At 40.6% G+C, this 25,658-nt stretch overlaps 1 protein-coding gene across 5 annotated transcripts in view; it reads left to right on the top strand.

The window, feature by feature from the left end:
• The first annotated feature begins 3,379 nt into the window (after window positions 1-3,379).
• The window catches only part of SLC17A5 (solute carrier family 17 member 5), a 55,163-nt gene continuing 32,884 nt past the window's right edge, over window positions 3,380-25,658 (top strand). For 2 of the 5 annotated variants that reach the window (XR_010140244.1, XM_024249026.3), the window contains exons 1-6: window positions 3,380-3,625; window positions 12,745-12,941; window positions 15,379-15,612; window positions 18,796-18,883; window positions 20,603-20,689; window positions 21,795-21,913. Coding sequence is in view for 3 of the 5 variants with exons in the window: in XM_024249026.3 (XP_024104794.2) it covers window positions 3,532-3,625; window positions 12,745-12,941; window positions 15,379-15,612; window positions 18,796-18,883; window positions 20,603-20,689; window positions 21,795-21,913 (819 nt within the window). In the remaining 2 variants the exon portion in view is untranslated. Of the gene's footprint in view, window positions 3,626-11,578; window positions 12,062-12,744; window positions 12,942-15,378; window positions 15,613-18,795; window positions 18,884-20,602; window positions 20,690-21,794; window positions 21,914-25,658 lie in introns of those variants that run through there. The other 3 variants (XM_024249027.3, XM_054557756.2, XR_010140245.1) reach the window with 3 other exon arrangements.

Genomic DNA, 25,658 nt, shown 5'->3' with positions numbered 1-25,658 from the left:
TTTTTTTAAATTAGCAGGGGGTGGTGGCACATGCCTGTGGTCTCAGCTACCGGGGAGGCTGAGGTAGGAGGATCACTTGAGCCCAGGAGGTGGAGCCTACACGGAGCCGTGATCACACCTCTGTACTCAAGCTTAGGTGACAGAGTAAGATCCTGTCTCAAAATCTTCTTGGGAAGACTATAAAACAAAACAAAAACCAAAGTACCTCCTCTGAACCTAGAATCAATGACACTGCAATAGGAAGAAGTACACTCAATGCTCAGATCTTAGTTTGTAATATCATTCTCCTTATAGAAATGGCAGGGGTAGACAATACACAAGATGAGCCTGGAACATCTTGTTGTACCAGAAAGTAAGGGAATGCTCAAAAAATACAACAATGGAGGCATGCAAGACACAAGAGCCAACTGAAAGAGCTCTTAGTCACTAAAGCTGGAACAATTTGAGCAACAAAATAAATAACATAGTGTTGGGAGTATAACCCAAAGTATAAAATAAGTAACCATGATATCATACTAATAAAAATAAATGACTGAATAAGTAAATAAATGTAGGAGAATAAACAAATCTCCCAAACAAAAGAATTCTCCCCCTGAAACTGGTGGAGTATAGATAACTCCCCACCCCTTAAGTGAAGGCTGCACATACTGATTTCCTTCCAAAGAGAAAAGTAAGGCCGGGGGGAAATGAGTTAACTTCACAGTGAAAACACCTGACAAACACGACCTCAGGCATGTGATGAGGCTTACCATCACTAGTGATAATCATCAGTGATAAATAAGTTGACAGCACATTCCCTTGACATTACATGATGAGAATGGCCCTTTACCTCTATGACCTTTCCCTCAAAAATCCATAACCCCAGTCTAATTATAAGAAAAACATTCAGGCCAGGGGCGGTGGTTCAGGCCTGCAATCCCAGCACTTTGGGAGGCTGAGGCAGGGGATCACAAGGTCAGGAGATGGAGACCATCCTGGCAAACATGGTGAAACCCCGTCTCTACTAAAAATACAAAAAGCCAGGCGTGGTGGCACACACCTATAGTCCCAGCTACTCGGGAGGTTGAGGCAGGAGAATCGCTTGAACCTGGGAGGTGGAGGTTGCAGTGAGCCGAGATCGTGCCACTGCACTCCAGCCTGGACGACAGAGCGTGACTTCGTCTCAAAAAAAAATTCGACAACCCACATTAAGACACTTTCTACAAAACCTACCAGTACTCTACAAAACTGTCAAGGTCAGCAAAAGCAATGAAAGTCAGGAACTGTCAATCTAGAGGAGCCTAAGGAGACGTGTAATGTGGCATCCTGGATGAGATCCTGGAACCAAAAAAAGATATTAGGTAAAAATTAAAGAAATGCAAATTAAGTATGAACTTCAGTTAATAATTATCTATACCGGCTCGTTAGTTATGATATATGCATGATACTAATGTAAGATCTTAATAATAGGTCAAACTAAGCAAAGGGTATGGAGAACTCACTGTACTATCTTTGCAACTTTTATGTAAACCTAAAATTTCTAAAATAAGAAATATTTAAAAAAAGAATTCCTCTGGTTTGAAGTCTTTCAAGTCTGTTGCAACCTATATTCCCTGGCCCAAGTTATCTATAACCTTGGTCATCTGGGAGCTTGTTAGCAATACAGAATCTCAGGCCCATCCCAGATGTACTGGGCTTCTCAGAGAAACAGCCCCAATTGGGTAGTTTGGGTAATAAAGTTTTGGCTTTCACAATATAGGCTGGCCGACTACAGACCCAAAACAGATGATGGTGTACATGCCTGGAGACCCAGGAGGACCTGTGGTGCAGATCAAGTCTGAGGACACTCTGCTGTAGAAGTCTCCCTTGCTTGGAGAAGAGAAGTGGGGGAGTCGGATTTTTTATTCTAGACAGGCCTTCAACTGATTGAAGGAAGCCCACCCAGATTATGGAAGGCAGCCATATTTACACAAAGTTCAATGATTTTAGTGTTAACCTCATCCAAAGACATCCAGCAAGTTAATACATAAAATTAACAATCACACCAGATCTGCTGAATCTGAATCTACATTTTAAAAGGATTTGCCAGGTGACTCTGCATAATCAAGTTTGAAAATTGCATTTTTCTACAACCCTTAGAGAGTGTAAAAATCTACATGGTAATTCAGTAACTCAGAAACAAGGCTTGATTTGCTGCTTTAACTTGAGAACTTCCCTAGCATTTACTGATCTGCAGGTAGGGATGCCTACAGAAATCCTCGCCCTCCCTTCTAGGTAAAGGACCCTCCCCTTTGTTCTCACGTGGACCTCACTAAGCTTCTAACCTGGTTTACTGAATTAGTGGCTTGCGGGTCTTCCCTGTCTACACCAAACTCTCCGAGAGCATCTACATCTTATTTTCTACCTCCACAGAGACAGCCTTTATTAGCGGATCCAGATCCGCCCTGCCAAGGCAAGCTGGGTTTTCCTAGTTTCACTTTCTCAGAGTCCGCAAATGCTAGCACAATCTATCCAAATTCTATCGTGGAGATATAACATGCACACATACATCAGAGGATTCCATAGGTCGAACTATATGAAACTACCTATGTTGATTATTTTTACCTATAAAACCAGCAACATCATAGGACTCAACAAATTTCCATTGCTGTTTTTCCACCTAAAAGCTATTTTAGGACCAGGAGCAGTGGCTCACGCCTGTAATCCCAGCACTTTGGGAGGCCGAGGAGGATTGCTTGAGCCCAGGAGTTCGAAACCAGCCTGGGCAATATAATAAGACCACGCCTCTACAAAAATAAAAAGTAGAAACAAAATTAGCCAGATGTGGTGGCATGCCCCTGTAGTCCCAGCTACTTGGGGGAGCTGAAGAGAATCCCTTGAGTCCTGGAGTTGGAGGTTGCAGTGAGCTGCGATTGCGCCACTGCATTCCATCTTGGGCAACAGGGCAAGACCCTGTCTGGGAGAAAAAAAAAAAAAAAAAGCTATTTTAGGGACAATATGCCGTCACAGTCACGGGGTAGATCGTACAAAGGTTGCTAACAGTATGGCAACTGACTGCTAACAAGTGAATGTCAAATTGTGAAATGCACACCACCCACTTCCCTAGTTCGGTCGAAGCCCTCCCCTTAATTATGTGCAATTCAAGTCCCCACTGCCCGCCCGCAAGCTCCCACTCATCCTCGCTGCGGGAAGGGCGGCCCCTGCACTTTACAAGGAGGTGCAAGAGCGGGAGAGACGGTAGTTCGAACAACAGCTCCCCGGCATGCGTAGACCGGCGGGGCGGGCTCACTTTGCGCCAATCCTACGAGAACTCCCGGAACTCTGCTTCCCTAGCCCAACCCACGCCAGAGTTGCCCACACCTAAGATGGCGGCGGGGGCGGAGTCGGCGCGGCCGCCTCTGGGCGGGACCGCGGGGACTAGACGTGGCCGCGGGGCGGTGTCATCGCCCCCGCCCCGCCCGGTCCAGCCAGCTCGGCCCGGGGGCTTCGGGCTGTCGGGCCGGCGCGCCTTTCTCTGCCAGGTGGCGAGTACCCCTGCTCCACGTAGGCGTCATGAGGTCTCCGGTTCGAGACCTGGCCCGGAACGATGGCGAAGAGAACACGGACCGCACGCCTCTTCTGCCTAGTGCCCCACGGGCCAGAGCCGGTAAGCGGCGGGGCCGTCCAGGGGCTTCGAGTGGGCGGCGGTCTCTGGGCCGGCGGTCTCTGGGCCGGCATGGCCCGGGTACCCGCACCCTGCGCCGGCGGGACCGGAGCTGCTCAGGCGCGAGGGACATTAGGAGGGGAGCCCGTTCAGAGTCCCGCTCAGTCCCGCCTGCCTCGGTGCGCAGAAGCCCCTCGGAGACCCCGGGGGCCGCGACCGTGATCGCGGAGCCGAACCTGGGCCTCGGCAGGTGCAGCCCCACGGGGCGGGGGCGGGGAGCGGCAGTGCAGCGGGCGCTGAGATGGTGGTTATTTTGGGTAGTGCTGAGCAAGGGACCCAGTGGAAGAACGAACTGGGAGAGAATCATCAAATGAATGGGCTAAGGTCCGAGCGGAGGTCCCCGGTGTAAGAGCAAACTGGAGGCGAAACCTGCAGATCAGTAGGCAGAGGGCTGTCCTTCCCTGTCACCGCTAGGTTTCCGCCACTGCGTATCCGCCAGCATGTGACCTGGTAGCTTCTTAGGCGGAGAGGGAAGAGAAAAAAGAACTGGAGTTAACATTTGTGAGTATGCAGAGGGCAATTATTGTATAACCCAGCGAATATCTTGACATTGTGCAGTAAGAGACTAAAAACATCGAGGACATTTTTTTTTCCGTCTGGCAGTCTATGATTTAAGTTAGGAAAAGGTTCAGTTATCCTCAAGATACCTATAGAGTTCTAACGTAATTTGCCAAAGGTCTTGGAACAAATCGAAAAGCAGGTGCTTCATAAAGCATCTTCCCTGAATTTGAGAAAATTGAAATATTTTGCTATTTGACAATTTTGTAATATAGTTTATTTAAAAGTAACGAACACTAAAGAACAAATCAGTTTGAACGCATTTTATAGTTTCAAAGATCTGTGTGTGAGAGAGTTGCATTGGAAATTTGACTTTGGCTGACCCAGAATTGTATAGTTTCTATATTTTTATTTGTTTTTAATGTTACCAGATGGTGGCAGTAGAGGTGGCAACATTATAGCTCCATCTGGCAGCTGGGAGCTTATTTTAGTCAACGCAAACTGTAAATACCATACCATAGTTACGTTTTACCTGGAAGTTGGACTTAGTTCCATAAACTGATCATTTTCTGTGGCTTGTAGTGTTCAAATTGCATAATATTCCTCATAAAATAATATAGAAATACAGAAATAAAAGTTATAATAATAAGATATTTGCCAGAGACTATTACATTGTTACAATTGAAAAATATGTATATGTATAATCAAAATTTAGCACAAATGTTAAACATTATTCTCAGGAAAATGCAGATTAAAACTACAACGAGGCACTATACACCCAGTAGAATAGCTAAAATCCAAAAGGCTGATAATACCAAATGTTGGCAGAGATGTGGATTGAAAAGTTATACAACTCAATAAAGATTGAGATGGACAAATGTATACATTTATCATGTAAATTATACTTCAATAAAGTTGATTTTAAAAAAAGTAGCTTATAGCATCGCTTTTAAAAACAATCCCTACTTGATTCATGTGTTGAGTATATGGATCTTATGGTACTGGCCCTGTCCTTCCTGGCTTGAGGTGGCTACCTTTGTTATAACCATTTCCTTTTTTATTTTCCCTCTTTACATACCCACTGGAAAGCAAGTGAAGTGGAAATAGTAGTAACATACTGTTTTTGCTATTTAGAATATGATAAGTTTTATAGAGGAGGAGCATATATGGCAATTAAGAGAAGTATATAATGAGCCCCCACGTAACCAGCACCCAGATTAAAGAGTTATCAATTCATGGCCAGTCTTGCCTTATGCTCATACATACTGTGTATTTTGAAGCAAATCCCACATACCATGTCATTTCATATGTAAATATTTCAGTTATTTACCTCTAAAAGATAAGGACTCTTTTTAACATAACTACAGTACCATTATCACAGCAAATAAAAATAATACTTACGCACTTTGGGAGGCCGAGGTGGGCGGATCACCTGAGGTCAGGAGACTGAGACCATCCCGGCTAACAAGGTGAAACCCCGTCTCTACTAAAAATAAAAAAAATTAGCCGGGCGTGGTGGCGGGCGCCTGTAGTCCCAGCCACTGGGGAGGCTGAGGCAGGAGAATGGCGTGAACCCAGGAGGCGGAGCTTGCAGTGACCCGAGATCACGCCCCTGCACTCCAGCCTGGGGGACAAGAGCAAGACTTCGTCTCAAAAAATAATAATAATACTTACAAAATACTCAGTGTTCATATTTCCTCAATTATGTCCTGATTTATTTATTTATTTTTTTTTTTTGAGACGGAGTCTTGCTCTGTCGCCCAGGCTGGAGTGCAGTGATGCGATCTCGGCTCACTGCAGCCTCCGCCTCCCCAGTTCAAGTGATTCTCCTGCCTCAGCCTCCCGAGTAGCTGGGATTACAGGCCCATGCCACCACACCCAGCTAATTTTTGTATTTTTAGTAGAGACGGAGTTTCACCATGTTGGCAAGGCTGGTCTCTAACTTCTGACCTCAGGTGATCCACCCGCCTTGGCCTCCCAAAGTGCTGGGATTACAGGTGTGAGCCACTGGGCCTGGCCTATGTTCCCATTTTTTATAGTGTGTTCAAACAGGATCTCAATAATGTCCATACCTTCCAAATGATTGAAATGCTTTTTGTCTCTTTTAATTTGTTTCCCCTGCCCTGCTCCTTTTTCTTTTCCTTGCAATTTTATATCCCTGTGTTGTCCTTTAACATCTTCTGCCCTCCTGGTTTACTGTAAATTGGTAATTAGTAGATCTGAAGGTTTGATAGGATTATGAGTCTGTCTGTCTTAATTACTGTCATGAGTATTCCATAAGTAGAATACAAAGTGTAGAAAGTAGAATTGTGTCAGCATGCTAATTCTCCCATACATTGCTCTAGACACTGGAGATACAAAGAAGTAAACAAAACAGAACAAAAGCTCCTGCCCTTATAGACTTTTATATTCTAGTGTATATTTTCCTAAACTTTCAGACCTCTCCATTTTGCTTTCTTCTTGGGTTATAATCAAAGTCCAATACTTTATTTTCTTTTTTTTTTTCAGGGTCTCGCTCTGTTGCCCAGGCTAGAATGCAGTGGCACAAACAGGTCTTACTGCAGCCTCAACCTCCCAGGCTCAAGTGACCCTCCTACCTAAGCCTCCTGAAGAACTGGGACTACAGGCATGTGCCACCACACCTGGCTAATTTTTTACTTTTTTTTTTTTTTTTTTTTTGAGACGGAGTCTCGCTCTTTTGCCCAGGCTGGACTGCAGTGGCGCTATCTCAGCTCACTGCACGCTCCACCTCCCGGGTTCACACCATTCTCCTGCCTCAGCCTCCTAGTAGCTGGGACTACAGGCGGCCGCCACCACACCCGGCTAATTTTTTCTATTTTTAGTACAGACGGGGTTTCACCGTGTTAGCTGGGATGGTCTCGATCTCCTGACTTCATGATCCGCCTGCCTCAGCCTCCCAAAGTGCTGGGATTACAGGCGTGAGCCACCACGCCTGGCCTTTTTTTCTATTTTTTTTGTAGAAACAAGGTCTCACTTAGTTGCCCAGGCTGGTCTCAAACTCCTGGGCTCAAGCGATCCTCCTGCGTCAGCCTCCCAAAGTGCCAGGATTACAGGCATGAGCCACAGCACCCAGCCCAACACTTTAATTTCTTGCCAATACTCTCAATTCGCTTGCCCCCTGCTTTGTCATCACATCCATCTCAGTGCTAGCTATCTGCTTTCTTAGTGCCTACTCCTGAGCACAGGCATGCAGTGCTTATGAAGTTACACCCTAGGGCAGATTGTTCCCACCAGTTCTGTACGGGTATCTGCTCAGCATTCCTGTGTTTCACTGAGAACCTCATGCCCCCACTCTCTTCAACAACTTCTTACTTTTCCCAGATCCCAATTTCTCACAAATGAGAACTAACCTCAATTCCTAAGAAATAACCTAATTTCCAGAAAAAAAACATAATAATTCACAGTTACTCTGTGCCAAGCACTCTTCTAAGTATTTTACATTACTAACTCAGTGAATCCTTATCATAACCCTAATTCAGGCAAAATACTTGGACTAGTGCCAAGCATATAGAAAGTGCTTAGTAATATTTGTTTTTTGAGACAGTCTTATTCTGTTGCCCAGGCTGAAGTGCAGTGGCACAATCACAGCTCACTGCAGCCTCAACTTCCCAGACTCAAGCCATCCTCCCACCTCAGCCTCCCAAGTAGCTGGGATTACAGGTGCACAACACCGCAACCAGCTAATTTTGAAATTTTTTGTAGAGATGGGGTTTCACCATGTTGCCCAGGCTGGTCTTGAACTCCTGGGCTCAAGCAATCCTCCCCCATCTCAGCTTCCCAAAGTGCTGGGATTACGAGTGTGAGCCACCATGCCCGGCTTGTAATAAATACTATCTATTATTGTCCAGGCATGGTGGCTCACGCCTGTAATCCCAACGCTTTGGGATGCCAAGGTGGGCGGATTGCCTGAGGTCAGGAGTTTGAGACCAGCCTGGCTAACGTGGTGAAATCCCATCTCTACCAAAACTACAAAAATTAGCTGGGCGTGGTGGTGCATGCCTGTAGTCCCAGCTACTTGGGAAGCTGAGGCAGGAGAATTGCTTGAACCTGGGAGATGGAGGTTGCAGTGAGCCGAGATCGTGCCACTGCACTCCAGCCTGGGAGACGGAGAAAGACTCCATCTCCAAAAAAAAAAAAAATTACATATTATTTTATGTTATTAAACTTAATATCCACTATCCCACTCAATAGTGTTAGTTCTTAGAGTTACTACAGTACATAATCTAGATACTACAGATCATTTAGAATGTCCTGCTCTCCCTATGTTTATCTGTCTCATTTCCATACCTCTGTACATGCTGCTGCCTTTGCTTGGATTGTTCCATCTGTCCCTACTGGTGACTTCCTGCTCCTTGAAGAAGACTTCTCCAAGAGGCCTTCTCTGACTGTCTCCACTGTCCCCTCTGTCAGATTAATGTGCCTCTTTTGTTCCTTTTTATATATATGTACATAGTACTTTGTCTTATTTGCATAACTTTCTCCAGATAAAAAGGAGGAAGAAATCCTTTTTACTAAGTGCCTGCTATAATGTCTTGCAGTATTTCATTTAATCCCCATGCAGCCCAGTGAGTAGATGGTGGTCTCTCATATTATAGCTAGGAAACCTGAGGATGAAAACTATTAAGTAATTTCTACAAAAGCACACAGCCAGTGAAAAATCAGAAACGAGATTCATTCCCAGGTCCCACTCTAAATTAGCCTGTGTACTTTCAGTTACACCCACACACATTCCTAAGTTTAAAACATATTTTAGAAGCTGATGTTTGTTTTTGATGGGTGCCATGTTCCTTATGCAAGCATGATTTTGCTTTGAACTTGATGCTCAATGGATGTTCTCTCTCTTGGTCGTGCAAGCATGCTTTTGTTGGATCAATTTCAAAGAATATTCACATTCACAGGCATGTTTTTCTTTACTGCTATACCTTCTTGAAATAAAAATTTTCTGATTGAATATATTTGTAATCAGCAACCATTTTATTAGCTAGTAATTGTTTATTTTTAATATTTCTTAGAATCTCATAGTAATATACTTTGTGACACCTGAGTTGGCTTTTTATTTTCTTTTTTTTTTTTTTGAGACGAAGTCTCGCTCTTGTCCCCCAGGCTGGAGTGCAATGGCGTGATCTCGGCTCACTGCAACGTCCAACTCCCAGGTTCAAGTGATTCTCCTGCCTCAACCTCCCAAGTAGCTGGGATTACAGGTGCCTGCCACCATGCCCGGCTAATTTTTGTATTTTTAGTGGAGACAGGGTTTCACCATGTTGGCCAGGCTGGTCTACAAACTCCTGACTTCAGGTGATCCGCCCGCCTCATCCTCCCAAAGTGCTGGGATTACAGGCGTGAGCCACCGTACCTGGCCGCTTTTTATTTTCTGATTATTGACTATGCACCCAAAAGTTAAAGTTGCCTGATCTATAACTTGTAGGTTAGATTTCCAAGTAATACCACGAGTAATTTGAAATCATTTTACTTACCTTTCTTTCACTTCTCAACCGTCTAGCCCCTTGTAATTCACATGATAAGGTATATCATAGTCCAAATAAAGCATCACTTAGGGAAAACTAATAACATACAGTAAAATAAGATAACTGCAAATAAGGATAGAATGAAGTAATAACATTACAAGTTACAGTAGCATAAAATACAGTTTTTTAGAGTAAGAGAATTACTAATAACTTCATCCCTCCACTTCACTTACTCCCACATCTAACATTTGGGCAAGGCGTGTTAATTCTGCCTTTAAACATCTCAAATCTGCCCATTTTTCTTCACTGCTGCTTTCACTCTAGTTTAAGCCACTTTCATCTCTTAGCTGGAAAGCTACAGTAGTCCTTTAAGTGATCTCCCTGACTGTACATTCCTTACACCCTTCACACTTCTCCTTTCTATAGTCTCCATACAGGGACCAGATGAGCTCTTTAAACCATCAACCAGATAAGCTCTTTAAACCATAGATCACATCTCATCACTCCTTTGCTGAAATAGGTAATGATCTTTTTAAATGCTGCATTGACAAAACAGACATAGTACATAAATCTGGATTTTTCTTGCTCCAAATTGCTCGAAGTAACACATTTTAATGCACGAATTTAGCGAGATTTTCGAGTCCCCCTGCTAGACTTCTAGGTAATATCACCTGACAATGATAAAGAAAACGTGTTCTGCTGGGCACAGTGGCTCACGTCTATAATCCCAGTACTTTGGCAGGCTGAGAGGGGAGGATTGCTTGAAGCCAAAAGTTCAAGACCAGCCTGGGCAAAATAGTGAGACCCTGACTCTACAAGTAAAAATTTTAAAATTAGTCAGATATGCTGACATATGCCTTTAGTCCCAGCTACTCAAGAGGCTGAGGTGAGAGGATCACTTGAGCCCAGGGATTCGAGGTTACAGAAAGTTATGATCACCCCCTGTACTCCAGCTTGGGCAACAGAGCAAGACCCTGTCTCTAAAAAAAAAAAAAGAAAAAAGAAAATGTGTTTTTTTACAAACATGCCTCACAATATCCAAACTGTCATTAACTGGACAACTGCCCGTTTGGTTGCAGCAGAAAGCAAATTCGCCTAGATTCTAGTAATAGAGACAATGTGAATAGAACTTTAGAAATTCAGTTCTTACAGATCTGGATCTAACTATGGTAGTGGTACCATAAATTTCATAGCTGTACCCCTGAAGAAAGGATTTAAGAATGCCAAATGAAAAGTTTCCTGTTAAAAGAAGTAAATCTTACACAGGGAAAAAAATAATAATAGCAGTTGTTAAACATAGGAGGGCATACAGAAAAGTGAGTTGGATCATAATATATTAATATAAACCTAAGTATAGTTGTGCATATTCATTAATGTTTCAGTCTAAATTAGTTCATCTGAGCCAGTATCAAGACTTTTGTATTCTGTAAAATATATTCTCTCCTTTGATGCTAGGTTAATGAAAACACCAGGATTCTTAAGTAGGGGAAAAACATACACACATTTATATGATGTTGATGTGTCATTACCAAATAAAAGCACACATATTTTCATTTAATTTTAATTTTAATATGTCATTGCTTAATGAAATACATGTTTATATCTTTAAAGAGGTATTTATCAGCCACTCAGAGTTTACTAAACCTAAAGATGTTCAGACTCTGGATTAGCTAATTTCTCTTTGTTACTAAGAGGTTGATTATCCTTAATCAGCATCCTGAATCCCATCCCTCTCCAATTCTGCAACTCAGTAAAAGAAGAAAAAAGAGAAACTATGCATAAGCCCACAGTTAGAGTAATAAATAGGTCAAAACTCCTCCTCTCACATGATCCTTTTATTGGTTCCTCCAACCTACTCTGCATTCCTTTTTTTTTTTTTTTTTTTTTTTTTTTGAGACGGAGTCTCTGTCTCTGTCGCCCAGGCTGGAGTGCAGTGGCGCGATCTCGGCTCGCTGCAAGCTCCGCCTCCCGGGTTCACGCCATTCTCCTGCCTCAGCCTCCCGAGTAGCTGGGACTACAGGCGCCCGCGACCACGCCCGGCTAATTTTTTGTATTTTTAGTAGAGACGGGTTTTCACCGTGTTAGCCAGGATGGTCTCGATCTCCCGACCTCAGGTGATCCGCCCGCCTCGGCCTCCCAAAGTGCTGGGATCACAGGCGTGAGCCACTGTGCCCGGCATCCTTTTTTTTAAAATCATCGTGGTACGTTCACTGATTTCCCTTTTTACTGTGAGCCCTTTACGCTTGATAACTACTGAGCAACTGTCACAGATGCTGCAACTGTCATAGGTTCTGCAAGTTTGCTTCTAGATTCTTAAATGCATTTAGTTTATGATGGCTTTAAGTATTAATCATGGCTTCTGATTCAAACCCAGCCTTTGAGGATACTCTTCGAGGTAAGAAATTTATCAAGAGAGATTTCATGCCCTACCCTTGGCAGTAAATTTTTTTTGCTATGCTACATTTAACAATGAAATGGCTACTAACTCATAATCAGTAATATATCATGTCATTGTAAGTACTCAAGTACTTATTGACCATGTTTCAGATAGTTTTTCAGAAATAGTAATGCCATTAAACCTCCTTACCTGCTTTTCTCATGCCGTATATCTTTGCCAGCTGACAAGGAGTAGGGGTTCAGTTTGAATCTGGAATAGATCTTTTTCTCAGCAAAGGTGATAAAACTACTACCTCCATGTTTTAATGAACTTTCTTATAGTTCAGGCTCTCGTGTGAAATTTTTACCAAAACTACAGATATGAGGAACAGCTAATCTTTGATAAATGTTTCTTAGATTTGCTTAATCTAAGAATATTCTTTAACATTTTTTCATAATTATTTTTGTACTTTTAAAAAGCAACCTTTTTCATTATTTAGACAATATCATGTAATTAACTCTTTTAATTAAAGCAGCCGGGTGTGCTGGCCAATGCCTATAATCACAGCACTTTGGGAGGCTGAGGTGGGTGGATGGCTTGACCCCAGGAGTTCAAGACCAGCCTGAGCAACATGGCGAAACCCTGTCTCTAAAAATAAAAATTTTTAAATAAATAAAAATTTTCCCCAATCTTTATTTCAGCTCCAGTGTGCTGCTCTGCTCGTTACAACTTAGCAATTTTGGCCTTTTTTGGTTTCTTCATTGTGTATGCATTACGTGTGAATCTGAGTGTTGCGTTAGTGGATATGGTAGATTCAAATACAACTTTAGAAGATAATAGAACTTCCAAGGCGTGTCCAGAGCATTCTGCTCCCATAAAAGTTCATCATAATCAAACGGTAGGTGCTATTTTTTAAGGAAACAATTTTAATTATCCTAAAATACTTGCAAGTAAAAATATTAAAAGGTCTTTTTTCATCCTACAGAAACCATACTTTGTTCGTGTATACTCTGAATCACTTTCTTTTTGTGTTTTCCCAGGAACTGATTGGGCAATAACTTGTAAATATAGCTACTACTGCTATGCCGTAATACACCTTCATCTGTTTGAAAAGTAGTTCTTCCATTCCCTCTATAAACATACCACGCTTAAAGAAAATTTGGAAAAACCTGTTTTATATAACAGAAAATTAAACTGTTTTAAATTTTCTAAATAGCTTTTATACAAGTATTATTTATAACCCTATATCACTTATAGAGTTACAGCTGCAAGAGAGTTCTTAGGACATTCTTTTCTGAATGTACACATGCCCAACCTAAGCTGCATAAGTCATTTTGCCTGCCTTATGTTATAGTGGAATTGATAAATGTGTATTCATCATTTGTTTATAATTAAGTTATATATACTTCATTTTATGTTGCTTATCACACAAGGAGACAGTACAGAAAGAAAAGCTAGTATTCTTTTTAGAAGTACATTTGCAGGCTGGGCGCAGTGACTCATGCCTGTAATCCCAGCACTTTGGGAGGCTGAGGCAGGTGGATCACCTGAGGTGAGGAGTTCGAGACCAGCCTGGCCAATGTGGTGAAACCCTGTCTCTACTAAAAATACAAAAATTAGTTGGGCATGGTAGCACACACCTATAATCCCAGCTACTCAGGAGGCTGAGGCAGGAGAATTGCTTGAACCTGGGAGGTGGAGTTTGCAGTGAGCTGAGATCATGCCATTCCACTCCAGCCTGGGCAACAAGAGCAAGACTCCGTCTCAAAAAAATAAATAAATAAAAAATAATAAATTTTTGACCGGGCGCGGTGGCTCACGCCTGTAATCCCAGCACTTTGGGAGGCCGAGGCGGGCGGATCACGAGGTCAGGAGATCGAGACCATCCTGGCTAACACGGTGAAACCCTGTCTCTACTGAAAATACAAAAAATTAGACGGTCGAGGTTGTGGGCGCCTGTAGTCCCAGCTACTCAGGAGGCTGAGGCGGGGGAATGGTGTGAACCCCAGGGGGCAGAGCCTGCAGTGAGCCGAGATCGCGCCACTGCACTCCAGCCTGGGCGACAGCGAAATTCCGTCTCAAAAAAAAAAAAAAATTAATTAAAAATAAATAAATAAATAAATTTTCACCCATTTTCAGTGCTCACGAAGGTACTAGTTCATACTTAGATGAATCTCCTCTATCATTCACCAGCAGAGCATTCAAGCAGGAAAGAGGGTTTCTCTCTAAACAAAATAAATCTCTCCAAAAATCTTTATATTTGACTTTAATAATGTTGCTGAGTAACATTTGGGTACACATCACTCACTTTCTCCACTCCAACCTGTGACCTTCAGGGACAATACTGCTGGAATGTACATGAAATCCTAGAATTCCACAGATAAACTGCAAATTGGTACCCTAAATAAGGAAAAGTAGGAGTTTGCTTTGTGTCTTTTTCTTTGCAAAGTGCTTTTGTTGACCCTGCTACTTATCTTCATCAGCCTTATATCAGCAGTAGAAAGAAATCACGGAATGGTTCTTGACATGTTGGCTTTGTTATAGAGCTACACTGCATTAAAGATGTCAGATACTCAGATCAGTCACTAAATCTTCATTAGTACCTTACTATGTGCTGCTACTAATGAAAACACAGGTTCTATTCACATGAAGTTTGTGGCTTGATTTAAATTCTTGCTCTTTGGAATTGTTCCATATGCTTGTTTAAGTGCTTGATCTGAAATGGGGAGGTATTATTAATACCTACATTTATGCATGTTAATAGCCAGCATTAAGTAAACACTAACTGTACATCAAGCCTTATTTTATGTGCCTACTTCATTTCCTCTTCCCAGATCACACATTTGGTAAGTAATAGAGCTAGGATTAAAACCAAGCCTGGTTCCCATAGCCTAGCTCAGCCACTACAGTTTTCTGTTTAATAGCTTTCTGGATTAAGCCTGTGACTCTTTTTTTGGGAGGGGGAGGCAGGGCCAGGGGGACGGCAGCCTCCCGAACCATAGTAGGCTCAGAGATACCCAAGCCTTTTTTGTGATTCTTTTGTGAGCCTTCTTGGTCATAGTTATTATAAAGCTTCTGCAGCTCATCCTGCAGTCTAGTTTTATAAAATTGCAAACCTTCTTGAAGTTTACGACTGTCAGTTCTTTTTCATTCACTTATAAATGCTGTATGTCTATATTGTTATGACTCACCCACCTACTAGAAAGTTTGCATGTTCTTCAGTCCAAAATAGTGGTTCAAAATCTCATTTATATGTACTTACATGCCAGTAAGAGAAAAGAGCTGCTCCGTGAAGGTCTTAAAGGATTGTATTTTTTCTTTTCTGATTTTTGTAGGGTAAGAAGTACCAATGGGATGCAGAAACTCAGGGATGGATTCTCGGTTCCTTTTTTTATGGCTACATCATCACACAGATTCCTGGAGGATATGTTGCCAGCAAAATAGGGGGGAAACTGCTGCTAGGATTTGGGATCCTTGGCACTGCTGTCCTCACCCTGTTCACTCCCATTGCTGCAGATTTAGGAGTTGGACCACTCATTGTACTCAGAGCACTAGAAGGACTAGGAGAGGTAATTTTCTTTTGTCTCTTGTTTTACTTCTTACCCTGTGTCTCCTTCTCTTCTTCTTAAAGATGTCATTCTTTGGTATGAATATGAACCAAAAAATAACATTGGATGATAACAGGGGTTTATTTTTTAGAGAAAGGACTAACTAGAAAATTACCTGAATAGATTTTGTTTGTGGTAAATGAGGTCTCTAGTAGGAGCACCCCGAAATTGGAACCTTTACTCAAAAACCAGAGAAAGAATTTTTCCAAAAGAGACTTCATAGCTCATACTTTAGGAGAGAAGAAAATAAACCACTAATAAATGGTTAAGATAGGTCAGGCGTGGTGGCTCATGCCTGTAATCCCAGCATTTTGGGAGGCCGAGGTAGGTGGATCACTTGAGGTCAGGAGTTTGAGACCAGCCTGGCCAACCTGGTGAAACCCCGTCTCTACTAAAAATACAAAAATTAGCCAGGCATGGCGGTGCACACCTGCAATCACAGCTTCTCGGGAGGATGAAGTGGGAGAATTGCTGGAACCCGGGAGGCAGAGCCAAGATCGCACCACTGCACTCCAGCCTGGACAACAGCAAGTCTCCATCTCAAAAGAAAAAAAAATGGTTAAGATTGACCATCCTTACCTCTTGTACTCTTGCCACAGTTTAACTCTGCTCTATCATTGATGCCCAAGTCTGAAGCACATTTTACACAATAGACTGTTGAGTTGCGTTGAATTTCTTTTTTATCACTTATTCTTTTATTTTTTCTGGTCTTGTAACTTAGAGACAAATATTTTATGATTTTATATAACTATCTCAATTTAGTTCTATGATTCTGCTCTTTTTAGAAGTATTATTGATTTTTGCCTCTTTTATTTCCCTCCTCTTAATAGTTTTATCATTTTTTAAAATTTTGATTCTTGTCTTTCTTTTCCTTCCCACTTTTCTTTCGTATTTCATCATGTGTACCCCCATACTTAATAATTTTCACTTTTCCTTTATAACTTTGAACTTCTACCTCTGAAATCCAGGGAAAGTTGTATTTTGCTCTCTTGCATTTATTTAATTCAAGCAAGATAATGGCCACTGGGCTTGGTGTAGAGCATGAAGATTATTTTAAGTAGCAGTGTATCATGCTGTTGGAATGAACACTGGACCAGAGTTTGAATAATAGCTCTATTGTATCTAACAGTGAAACCTTAGGTAAGCTCTAATCTCTAGACCTCAGTCCCATCATTTTTTAAACTGGGACTAAAATACCTTCCCTGTTTTCAGTCACAGATTAGATATAAAATTCATATGTGATAAGGATTGCTAGAATACTTTGGAAATTGCCAGGTACTATTTAAAGATTTTTCATTCATCTGAATGTTTTTATTTTGTTCTTATCAATAGAGGTCCATTAAGTAAACCCTTCCTGATCACAAAATTAAAATTACTCCTCTATTACCAGGTTCTTATTCTTCTTGACAAAGTAAAATATACTTAAATCTAGCATATTTTCTCTGATCCTAGTATTGAATCTCCTTGCTGAATGTATTCCCATATTTTACTTCCAGTTTATGCCACTAATTTAACATTACAGCATATTGATCATATTACTACTGTTATCTCAGGTGACATTTTATTTATTCATTTATTTTTTTTTTCTAGTTTTTGAGACGGAGTCTCACTCTGTTGCCCAGGCTGGAGTGCAGTGGCACAATCTCGGCTCACTGCAACCTCCGCCTCCCGAGTTCAAGCAATTCTCCTTCCTCAGCCTCCCAAGTAGATGGGATTACAGGCATGCGCCACCACGCCTGGCTAATTTTTGTATTTTTAGTAGAGACGGGGTTTCACCATGTTGGCCAGGCTGGTCTCAAACTTCTGGCATCAAGTGATCTGCCCGCCTCCGCCTCCCAAAGTGCTGGGATTACAGGCATGCGCCACCGTGTCCAGCCGACAACTAAATAGAATTTAAGTTGTGTTTATTCTCAGGTTCTCTCGTCCTTCTTCATCCCTTCAATATGTATCACAGGTGCATTTCCTCATTCATAAGGGACACTTAGATTACTATTTTGCATTCCTACCATCTGATTCACCATAAATATACCTACATTGTCCCTAGATTTTATAATAAAGTTTTCTACAACATAATCTCTGTGGGCATTTCCAAACATCTTAAGTTTTCTTCTATAATGACTCATCCTGTGGATGCTCCATGATATAGATTCTTATTGATTTGCAATGTACCTAAATCATCTTTGCCTTCCATTGGTATTACTTTTTTTTTAATTCCTTTTGTTTTTGTTTTTGAAAGAGTCAGTGGAAAGTACAAAGTATTAAAACATTTATTCTTCTCTCCACTAATAATAGCACTAGCTACCATTTATCTTTACAACAATTATGCAACTGCCTTGAAGTTCAGGGAGGTTAACTAATCTTTCTGAAGTGACACAGAGAGTGTCCAAGGAGAGCTGTTCTCTCCCACTCTCCTGTGGTATCTCCTCATTTACCCAGTCTCTATGAAACTCCCTGTTTCCACATCCTATTACCTCTCCATGTCAGTAATTGGCATCTACTAGGCTTGTTATCACAGGAAAAAAAAGAAGAAAGTCTGTAAACATGCTAATTAAATTCATCCTTTTTTTAATAGGACTGTTTTTCTGGTTGATTGTCAGCTTGAATTTTTTTTCAGTATCCCAAAGTATTAGCTCAGTATTTTTTAAAGTTATAAGTTAGTAATACTCCCTTTCATTCAGGTGATTAATAAAGTGAATGAGTAAAATTAACCTTGAGCATGATCCCTTTATGTCCTCACTCAGTACAATTATTTTAGATTTATTGTAACCCTTATCTTGTTGTCTTAAAACCAGTTCCAAAATCCATGAATCTTTGGGGAGTTTTACTTTTTTTTTTTAAGAAATGGTGTCTCACTATGTTACCCAGGCTGATCTCGAACTCCTGGGCTCAAGCAATCCTCCTGCCTTGGCCTCCCAAAGTGCTGGGATTATAGGCATGAGCCACCACACCCAGCCTCAAATTCTGAAAGTACTTCATTATAAGGTATTTTCACTTAACACTGTAAAAATATCTCATTTCATGGAACCTGATTCTGGTTTGATTCTTATCCAGAAAATGCTTTTGTAGCAAAATACTTAACTTACTTTAAAGCATTAACAAAACTACCTTACATTTCATCAGAAATATCATGTTCCCTTCTCTCAGGGTGTTACATTTCCAGCCATGCATGCCATGTGGTCTTCTTGGGCCCCCCCTCTTGAAAGAAGCAAGCTTCTTAGCATTTCATATGCAGGTGAGATAATAATTATCAAATTTTGCTGTAATATGTTATGTATATATCAACCTTGGGGAAAAAGGGCCTGCATACCAGAATGATGCAATGTTGGATTGGATGCCCCTTTGGGGAGAACGTTAAGTTTCGGTAGTATAACTTTATTACCAATTTTTCTCTTTGGCTCAACAACTTATAGTAATGCACCTTAATTGACTAATGTCATTTTCCCCATCTGCCATCATCTATTTCAAAGTATGTTGCGTATGTTGTGTTTTCAGATATTGGTATAGAGATGCTATTTTTTTTTTCTTTTTCTGATTACTTTTTTGGGGTTTTTAAATTTTATTTTTGTTTGTTTAGAGATGCTATTTTAAAAAAAAGAAAAAGAAAGGCCAGTAGCTAGAGAATTGAATGTTTTTGTCCTTAAATTGTGATTTCTGTTTTGATTAACTAATGAATGTATCGTGATTCTCAACCCCTCTCTTCATGCATCTTTTTTCTATTGCATCTTTATTTGCCATCATTTTGATCTACAGGTGAGATAACATGAGTTTTATATAAGTGAATTATAATTTTACCAGATTGCATAAGAAATTCTAGCCTTTCTTTCATTGACTGAATTAAAATTTTTCCACCAGACTGGTTTTTAAATACAGTAGTTGAGAAAAGACCTCTCTGTGGTACTTTTAAGCTAAAATCTGAAGGATAAAAACAAACCATTCATTCAGGGAGAAGAGCATTTCAGCCAATCAGAACAGCATGTACAAGGGCACTCAGGCAAGAAATAACATAAGGGTTCAAAGAAGTGGAAAACTACTTTGGATGGCTAGAACTCAGTGAGTAAGGAGGATGATGGCATAAGATGAGGTTAGAGAAAGAGATAAGAGCCGGGTTATATCAGGTCTTACAGGCTACAGGAAAAAATGTAGATTGTTTTTTAAGAGGCATGATTCAATTACATTTTAAGAAGATTATTCTTGCAGCTATGTGGAGATTGACATGAGAAATCTGATGATAGGTTCAAGAACAGGTACTATCTAAGGTTCCCCTTTACCTATTGAATAAATCCCAAACTCCTTGAACTAGGGGCAAGATTATTTACAGTCTTCACTACCTTGTTGCAGCTAGCCTTATATCTCTGGCAGATAGTGCCTAGCATGGAGTAGGTAGGTACTCAGTAACTGTTCAACTGTCCAACCTATTTTTCCAGCTTTATCTTCTTTTCCTTTCCTTTACCCAAATGAAGTTCCCAAGCCTACTCTCCGCTTTACTACTTCCATTCCTTTGCTTGTCCTGTTACACTACTTCTATATCTTTTTTCTAATCTTGTTTCTATGGGACCAAATTTTAGCCTTTTTTTTTTTGAGACAGGGTCTCACTCCAGGCTGGAGTGCAGTGGCACAATCGCCCCTCACTGCAGCCTCAACAGCTGAAGCAATCCTCCCACCTCAGCCTCCCAAGTAGCTAAGTAGCTAGTACTACAGGCGTGCACCACCACCATGCCCAGATAATTTTTGTATTTTTAGTACAGATAGGAGTTTGCCATATTGCCCAGGCTGGTCTCAAACTCCTAGGCTCAGGTGATCCACCCGCATCAGCCTCCCAAAGTGCAGGGATTACAGGCATGAGCCACTGTGCCCAGCCTGTTACCCATCCTCTGTAAGCAGTAGACTTGTCTGTCCTATCCTTGTTTCTCTCTCTCCAAAGTTTATAAAATAGTCTTATGTGTTGTTCTAGGAGCACAGCTTGGAACAGTAATTTCTCTTCCTCTTTCTGGAATAATTTGCTACTATATGAATTGGACTTATGTCTTCTACTTTTTTGGTAAGTTTAAAATTTTAACTAAATTATAATGTAACAAATTCAAAATGTAATAATAGTAGCCTAATAATGTTTTAAAAATATATCTTCCAAATCACTGAACCACAGTTCTAAAACACTTCCTGATAACCTGTTTTACAAGTTGGTATGATTTACTTGACCTATTTGAGTTATGAGCTGATGTTAGTTTTGGAATATTTCTCAGTAGAAATGACTGTTGATCCTGCACTTAAATAGTACATTTGCTATCAAAAAATCACTGTCTTAGGTATTTTGAATTTCTTCTCAAGCAAAGTAGGATGTTCTCACTTGGTAGTTTTAATGTTTTTTTTTCTTTTTACTTAGTCCCAAGGCATTTTATTGCTCAATTTCCTTGGCAGCATGATACACATTTTTAATAAATTAGATTTTCACATAGACATGTCATGCAAGAAATATATCTGCAATCAAAATTTAGAAATCAACTAACAAAAACAGACACCTTTGGAAATATGTAGATTGTGGAAATGTATCTTCAAAAAGATTTGTCTGGTAGACCCTGATAGGCAAAGTCATGTGGTTAAAAGGTGTTTTCTTCTGGCTGGGTGCAGTGGCTCACACCTGTAATCCCAGCACTTTGGGAGACCGAGGCGGGTGGATCACGAGGTCAGGAGTTCAAGACCAGCCTGGCCAACATGGTGGAACCCTGTCTCTACTCAAAATACAAAAATTAGCCAGGCATGGTGGCACGTGCCTGTAGTCCCAGCTACTCAGGAGGCTGAGACAGTAGAGTTGCTTGAACCCGGCAGGCGGAGGTTGCAGTGAGCTGAGATCACGTCACTGCACTCTAGCCTGTGCAATAGAGCGAGACTCTATCTCAAAAAAAAAAAAGTTGTTTTCTTCAAAATGTATAAGCAACAATACAGTTATAGCAATTATCCCATTAAAGAATTGAGAGAAACTTGAAATTGAATCCAAACTGAAGTCAGTTTTACATTGAATTTATAGTTACATAATTTTTTCAAGACACGTAAAAATTGTTGTTGGTGCATTCTAATTTTGTGTTTTTGTTTTGTTTTGTTTGTTATTTGGTACATTCTAATTTTATCTATTATTTTTCTATTTTAAGGTACTATTGGAATATTTTGGTTTCTTTTGTGGATCTGGTTAGTTAGTGACACACCACAAAAACACAAGAGAATTTCCCATTATGAAAAGGAATACATTCTTTCATCATTAAGAAATCAGGTATGGACTTTGACACATTTTAAAAATAATATCAGAAACTTTTTTTCTTCAGAATTAAGATATCAGTTTTTAAAAATAGATATTCCTATTGTGCATGGTCTAGACAAAGTAGAATAGGCAAATGAAATAAATATCCAAAGTATTGTCTGGCTGGGTGCAGTGGCTCACACTTGTAATCCCAGTACTTTGGGGAGGTCTAGGTGGGAGGATCATTTGAGGTCAGGAGACTAGCCTAGTCAACATAGTGAGACCCTTTCTCTACAAAACATTTAAAATATTTAAAAGAATTTTTTAAATACATAAATATGAACAAAGTATTGTCTGAAGAATTTCAGTTCTTTCATTTTTTATAGAAAGTATAGTTTTCTAAACTATAAAAAATATTTTTAAGTCATTTTAAAACCTTTTAGTGTAGTGATGATCAAATGAGTCTTGTTTGTTTTTTCCACTTGATTAGTACAAAATAAAATGTGCAATTCGTGAAAGGATTCTTATTCTGACCATTAGTTGTTAGAAAACCAACTAGTGTGTTTATACAGTTATGCATCCCAAATCTGAAAATTCTAAATCCAAAATACTCTGAAATCCAAAAGTTTTTGAGAACCCACATGATGCTCAAAGGAAATGCTCATTGGAGCATTTCACAGTTCAGATTTTTGGATTTTAAGATTTAGGATGCTTGGCCAGCCTGATGGCTCACTCCTGTAATCCCAGCACTTTGGGAGGCTGAGGCAGGCGGATCGCCTGAGGTCAGGAGTTCGAGATCAGCCCGGCCAACATGACAAAACCCCATCTCTGCTAAAAATACAAAAATTAGCTGGGCGTGGTGGCACACACCTGTAGTCTCAGCTACTCGGGAGGCTGAGACAGGAGAATTCCTTGAACCCAGGAGGCGGAGGTTGCAGCGAGCTGAGATCGTGCCACTGCACTCCAGCCTGGGCGACAGAGCGAGACTCCATCTCGAAAAGAAAAACAAGATTTAGGATGCTTAACTGGGAAGGTATGTGATACAAATATTCTAAAATCCAGAATCCAAAACACTTCTGGTTCCAAGCATTTCAAACAAGGGATATTGGACCTGTATCTATATTTTAAATGAGTGTCAGAAAGAGAACAGCACATTTATTATGATATAATATTATAATATGATATACATCTGTTTGCTCTTCTAGAGTAGGTCTTTAGAAAAAAATTTGTATCTTTTTAAAACCAGATTTCAATCACTTAATCGAGCACAAAGGCAAATCAGAAATAAAAATCTATCATAATTCAATATACTAAATTCTCAAACCATGGAAATAAAATGTTTGCCTTTTGAGTAGAATAAAAGAACATAAAAACATTAGGAAAGATTAAAATATACACAATTTGTTTTCAGCATTCTTGTTGGCTTCAAAGTCACTTTATTAGTTTAAGAACATAAAATATTTAAAACTTTTCCTATTAAATTATCATGATTGATATTTTATCTTATTTTTTGTTTTTTTTTTTTTAGACGGAGTTTTGCTCTCTCACCCAGGCTGGAGTGTAGTGGCACAATCTCGGCTCACTGCAACCTCTATCTCCCTGGTTCAAGCAATTCTCCTGCCTCAGCCTCCTGAGTTGCTGGGATTACAGGTGCATGCCACCACTCCCAGCTAATTTTTTGTATTTTTAGTAGAGACGGGATTTCATCGTATTGGCCAGGCTGTCTCGAACTCCTGGCCTCAAGCGATCCTCCCACCTTGGCCTCCCAAAGTGCTGGGATTACAGGCATGAACCACTGTGCCTAGCCCAAGATTGATATTTTAAATATTTATATACAGTATAACCAGGCAGTAAAATTAACAACTTAGTCTTGGCTGGGCATGGTGATTTATGTCTGTAATCCCAGCACTTTGGGAGGCTAAGGCAGGCAGTTTTCTTGAGCCCTGGAGTTCAAGACCAGCCTGGAAAACATAGCGAGACCCCATCTCTAAAAAGAAGAAAAAATGTACTCTTTAACATTTCTTTTTAAGTTTTTTATTTTGCTATAAATGTCTCTACAAGCAGCTGAACTTTAAGAATTATGACCTGTCTTGATCTTTGCCAAAGATTGGCAAAAACTTAGAAACAGAAGCAATCAGCACTATAATAAAGTTTTAACCAGGTGGAGAGCTCATATCCAAGGTTACTTGGGTCTGAGTCTTCCCAGCAAAAAAAAAAAAAAAAAAAAAATTTAATACAAATAAAAAGAAAGTTTTAGTTGGGTGTGGTGGCACACAAGTGCAGTTCCAGCTCCTCAGGAGGCTGAAGCAAGGGGGCTGCTTGTGTCCAGCAGGTCAAGGTTGCAGTGAACTATGATCAGCCATTGCACTCCAACCTGGGCAACAGAGCAAGACCATGTCTCAAAAAAAAAAAGTTAAGTTATTTTGAAAGTTTAGAGTCCTACATGATGTTATTTGAGTTACCCACTCTTTCCCCTTAAGGAACAGGTAAAAAAAATTTAACACATTATAAACAGATGTTGCCATGTAAAACTTGATATGTTTTGTCATTTTCTCAACATTGATGGGTAACAGCTTGCTTTCTCCAATATTTCATTTTTATCATGATCTTCCAGAACTTATAAAACTTTTGAGTTTGTTTAAATTTTTTAAAAAGCTTTCCCTTGGCCAGGGGTGGTGGCTCGCATCTGTAATCCCAACACTTGGGGAGGCCAAGATGGAAGGATTGCTTGAGCCCAGGAATTGAGACCAGCCTGGGCAACATGAGGAGACCTCATCTCTATGAAAAATTTAAAAATTAGCCAAGCATGAGGTTACACACCTGTAGTCCCAGCTACTCAGCTGGCTGCGGCAGGAGGATTGAGTGAGCCTGGGAAGTCAAGGGTGTAGTAAGCTGTGTTTGTGCTACTGCACTCCAGCTTGGGCAACAGAGCAAGACCCTGTCTTAAAAAAAAATAATAAATAAATAAATAAATAAAAGCTTTCTCTACATTGATATGTGTCTTAATCTGTCCAAACTTAGGTTGTTTCTCCACATGCTTCAGAAAAAGGAATATTCAGAGGCAAGAGAGTTAGGAGGAGAAGCCCAGATTGCATTCTTTTTTTTTTGAGTCTAGCTCAGTGCCCAGGCTGGAGTGCAGTGGCACCATCACAGCTCAGTGCAGCCTCAACCCTACAGGTTCAAGCAGTCTTCCCACCTCAGCCTCTTGAGTAGCTGGAACTACAGGTGCACACCACCATGCCTAGCTAATTATTTTTTGTAGAGACGGAGTGTCCGTATGATGATCAAGCTGGTCTCAAACTGCTGGGCTTAAGGAGTCTTCCTGCCTTAGACTCCCAAAATGCTGGGATTACAGGCATGAGTCACCGTGTACAACCAGACTGCATTCTTAAAGCACATGACGTTATAGTTGACAATGTCGTAAAATGATGTGTTACATGAAGCTCCTCCACCTTTAAATCTTGGACCCAAGAAATGTGCAGCATCTACTCATTCATTCTTTAAACATTTTTTTTTTTTTTTGATACTTTACTATGACCTAGGTTCTTTGTCAGCTGAGGACTTAAAAATGAATAAGAGGAAAAAAATAAAACATGGTTCCTGTGGGGCCCGAGGTCTCCAGAGGGAGACAGACATGGATGGACAGAATTTCAATATAATATAGCCTGCATAATGCAGTGCTATAAGGTACAGGACATCTTTGGAACAGAGAAGGTGGCAGTCCCCAGCCAGCCTGGGACAGATAGGAAAAGCTTCCTTGTGTCAGTGCCTTTTGGCC

The sequence above is a fragment of the Pongo abelii genome, chromosome 5, assembly GCF_028885655.2.
Source record: "Pongo abelii isolate AG06213 chromosome 5, NHGRI_mPonAbe1-v2.0_pri, whole genome shotgun sequence".
Taxonomy (NCBI): Eukaryota; Metazoa; Chordata; class Mammalia; order Primates; family Hominidae; genus Pongo; species Pongo abelii.
The sequence above is the reverse complement of the archived record's forward strand: the minus strand, read 5'-3'. Positions and strand labels throughout refer to the sequence as shown.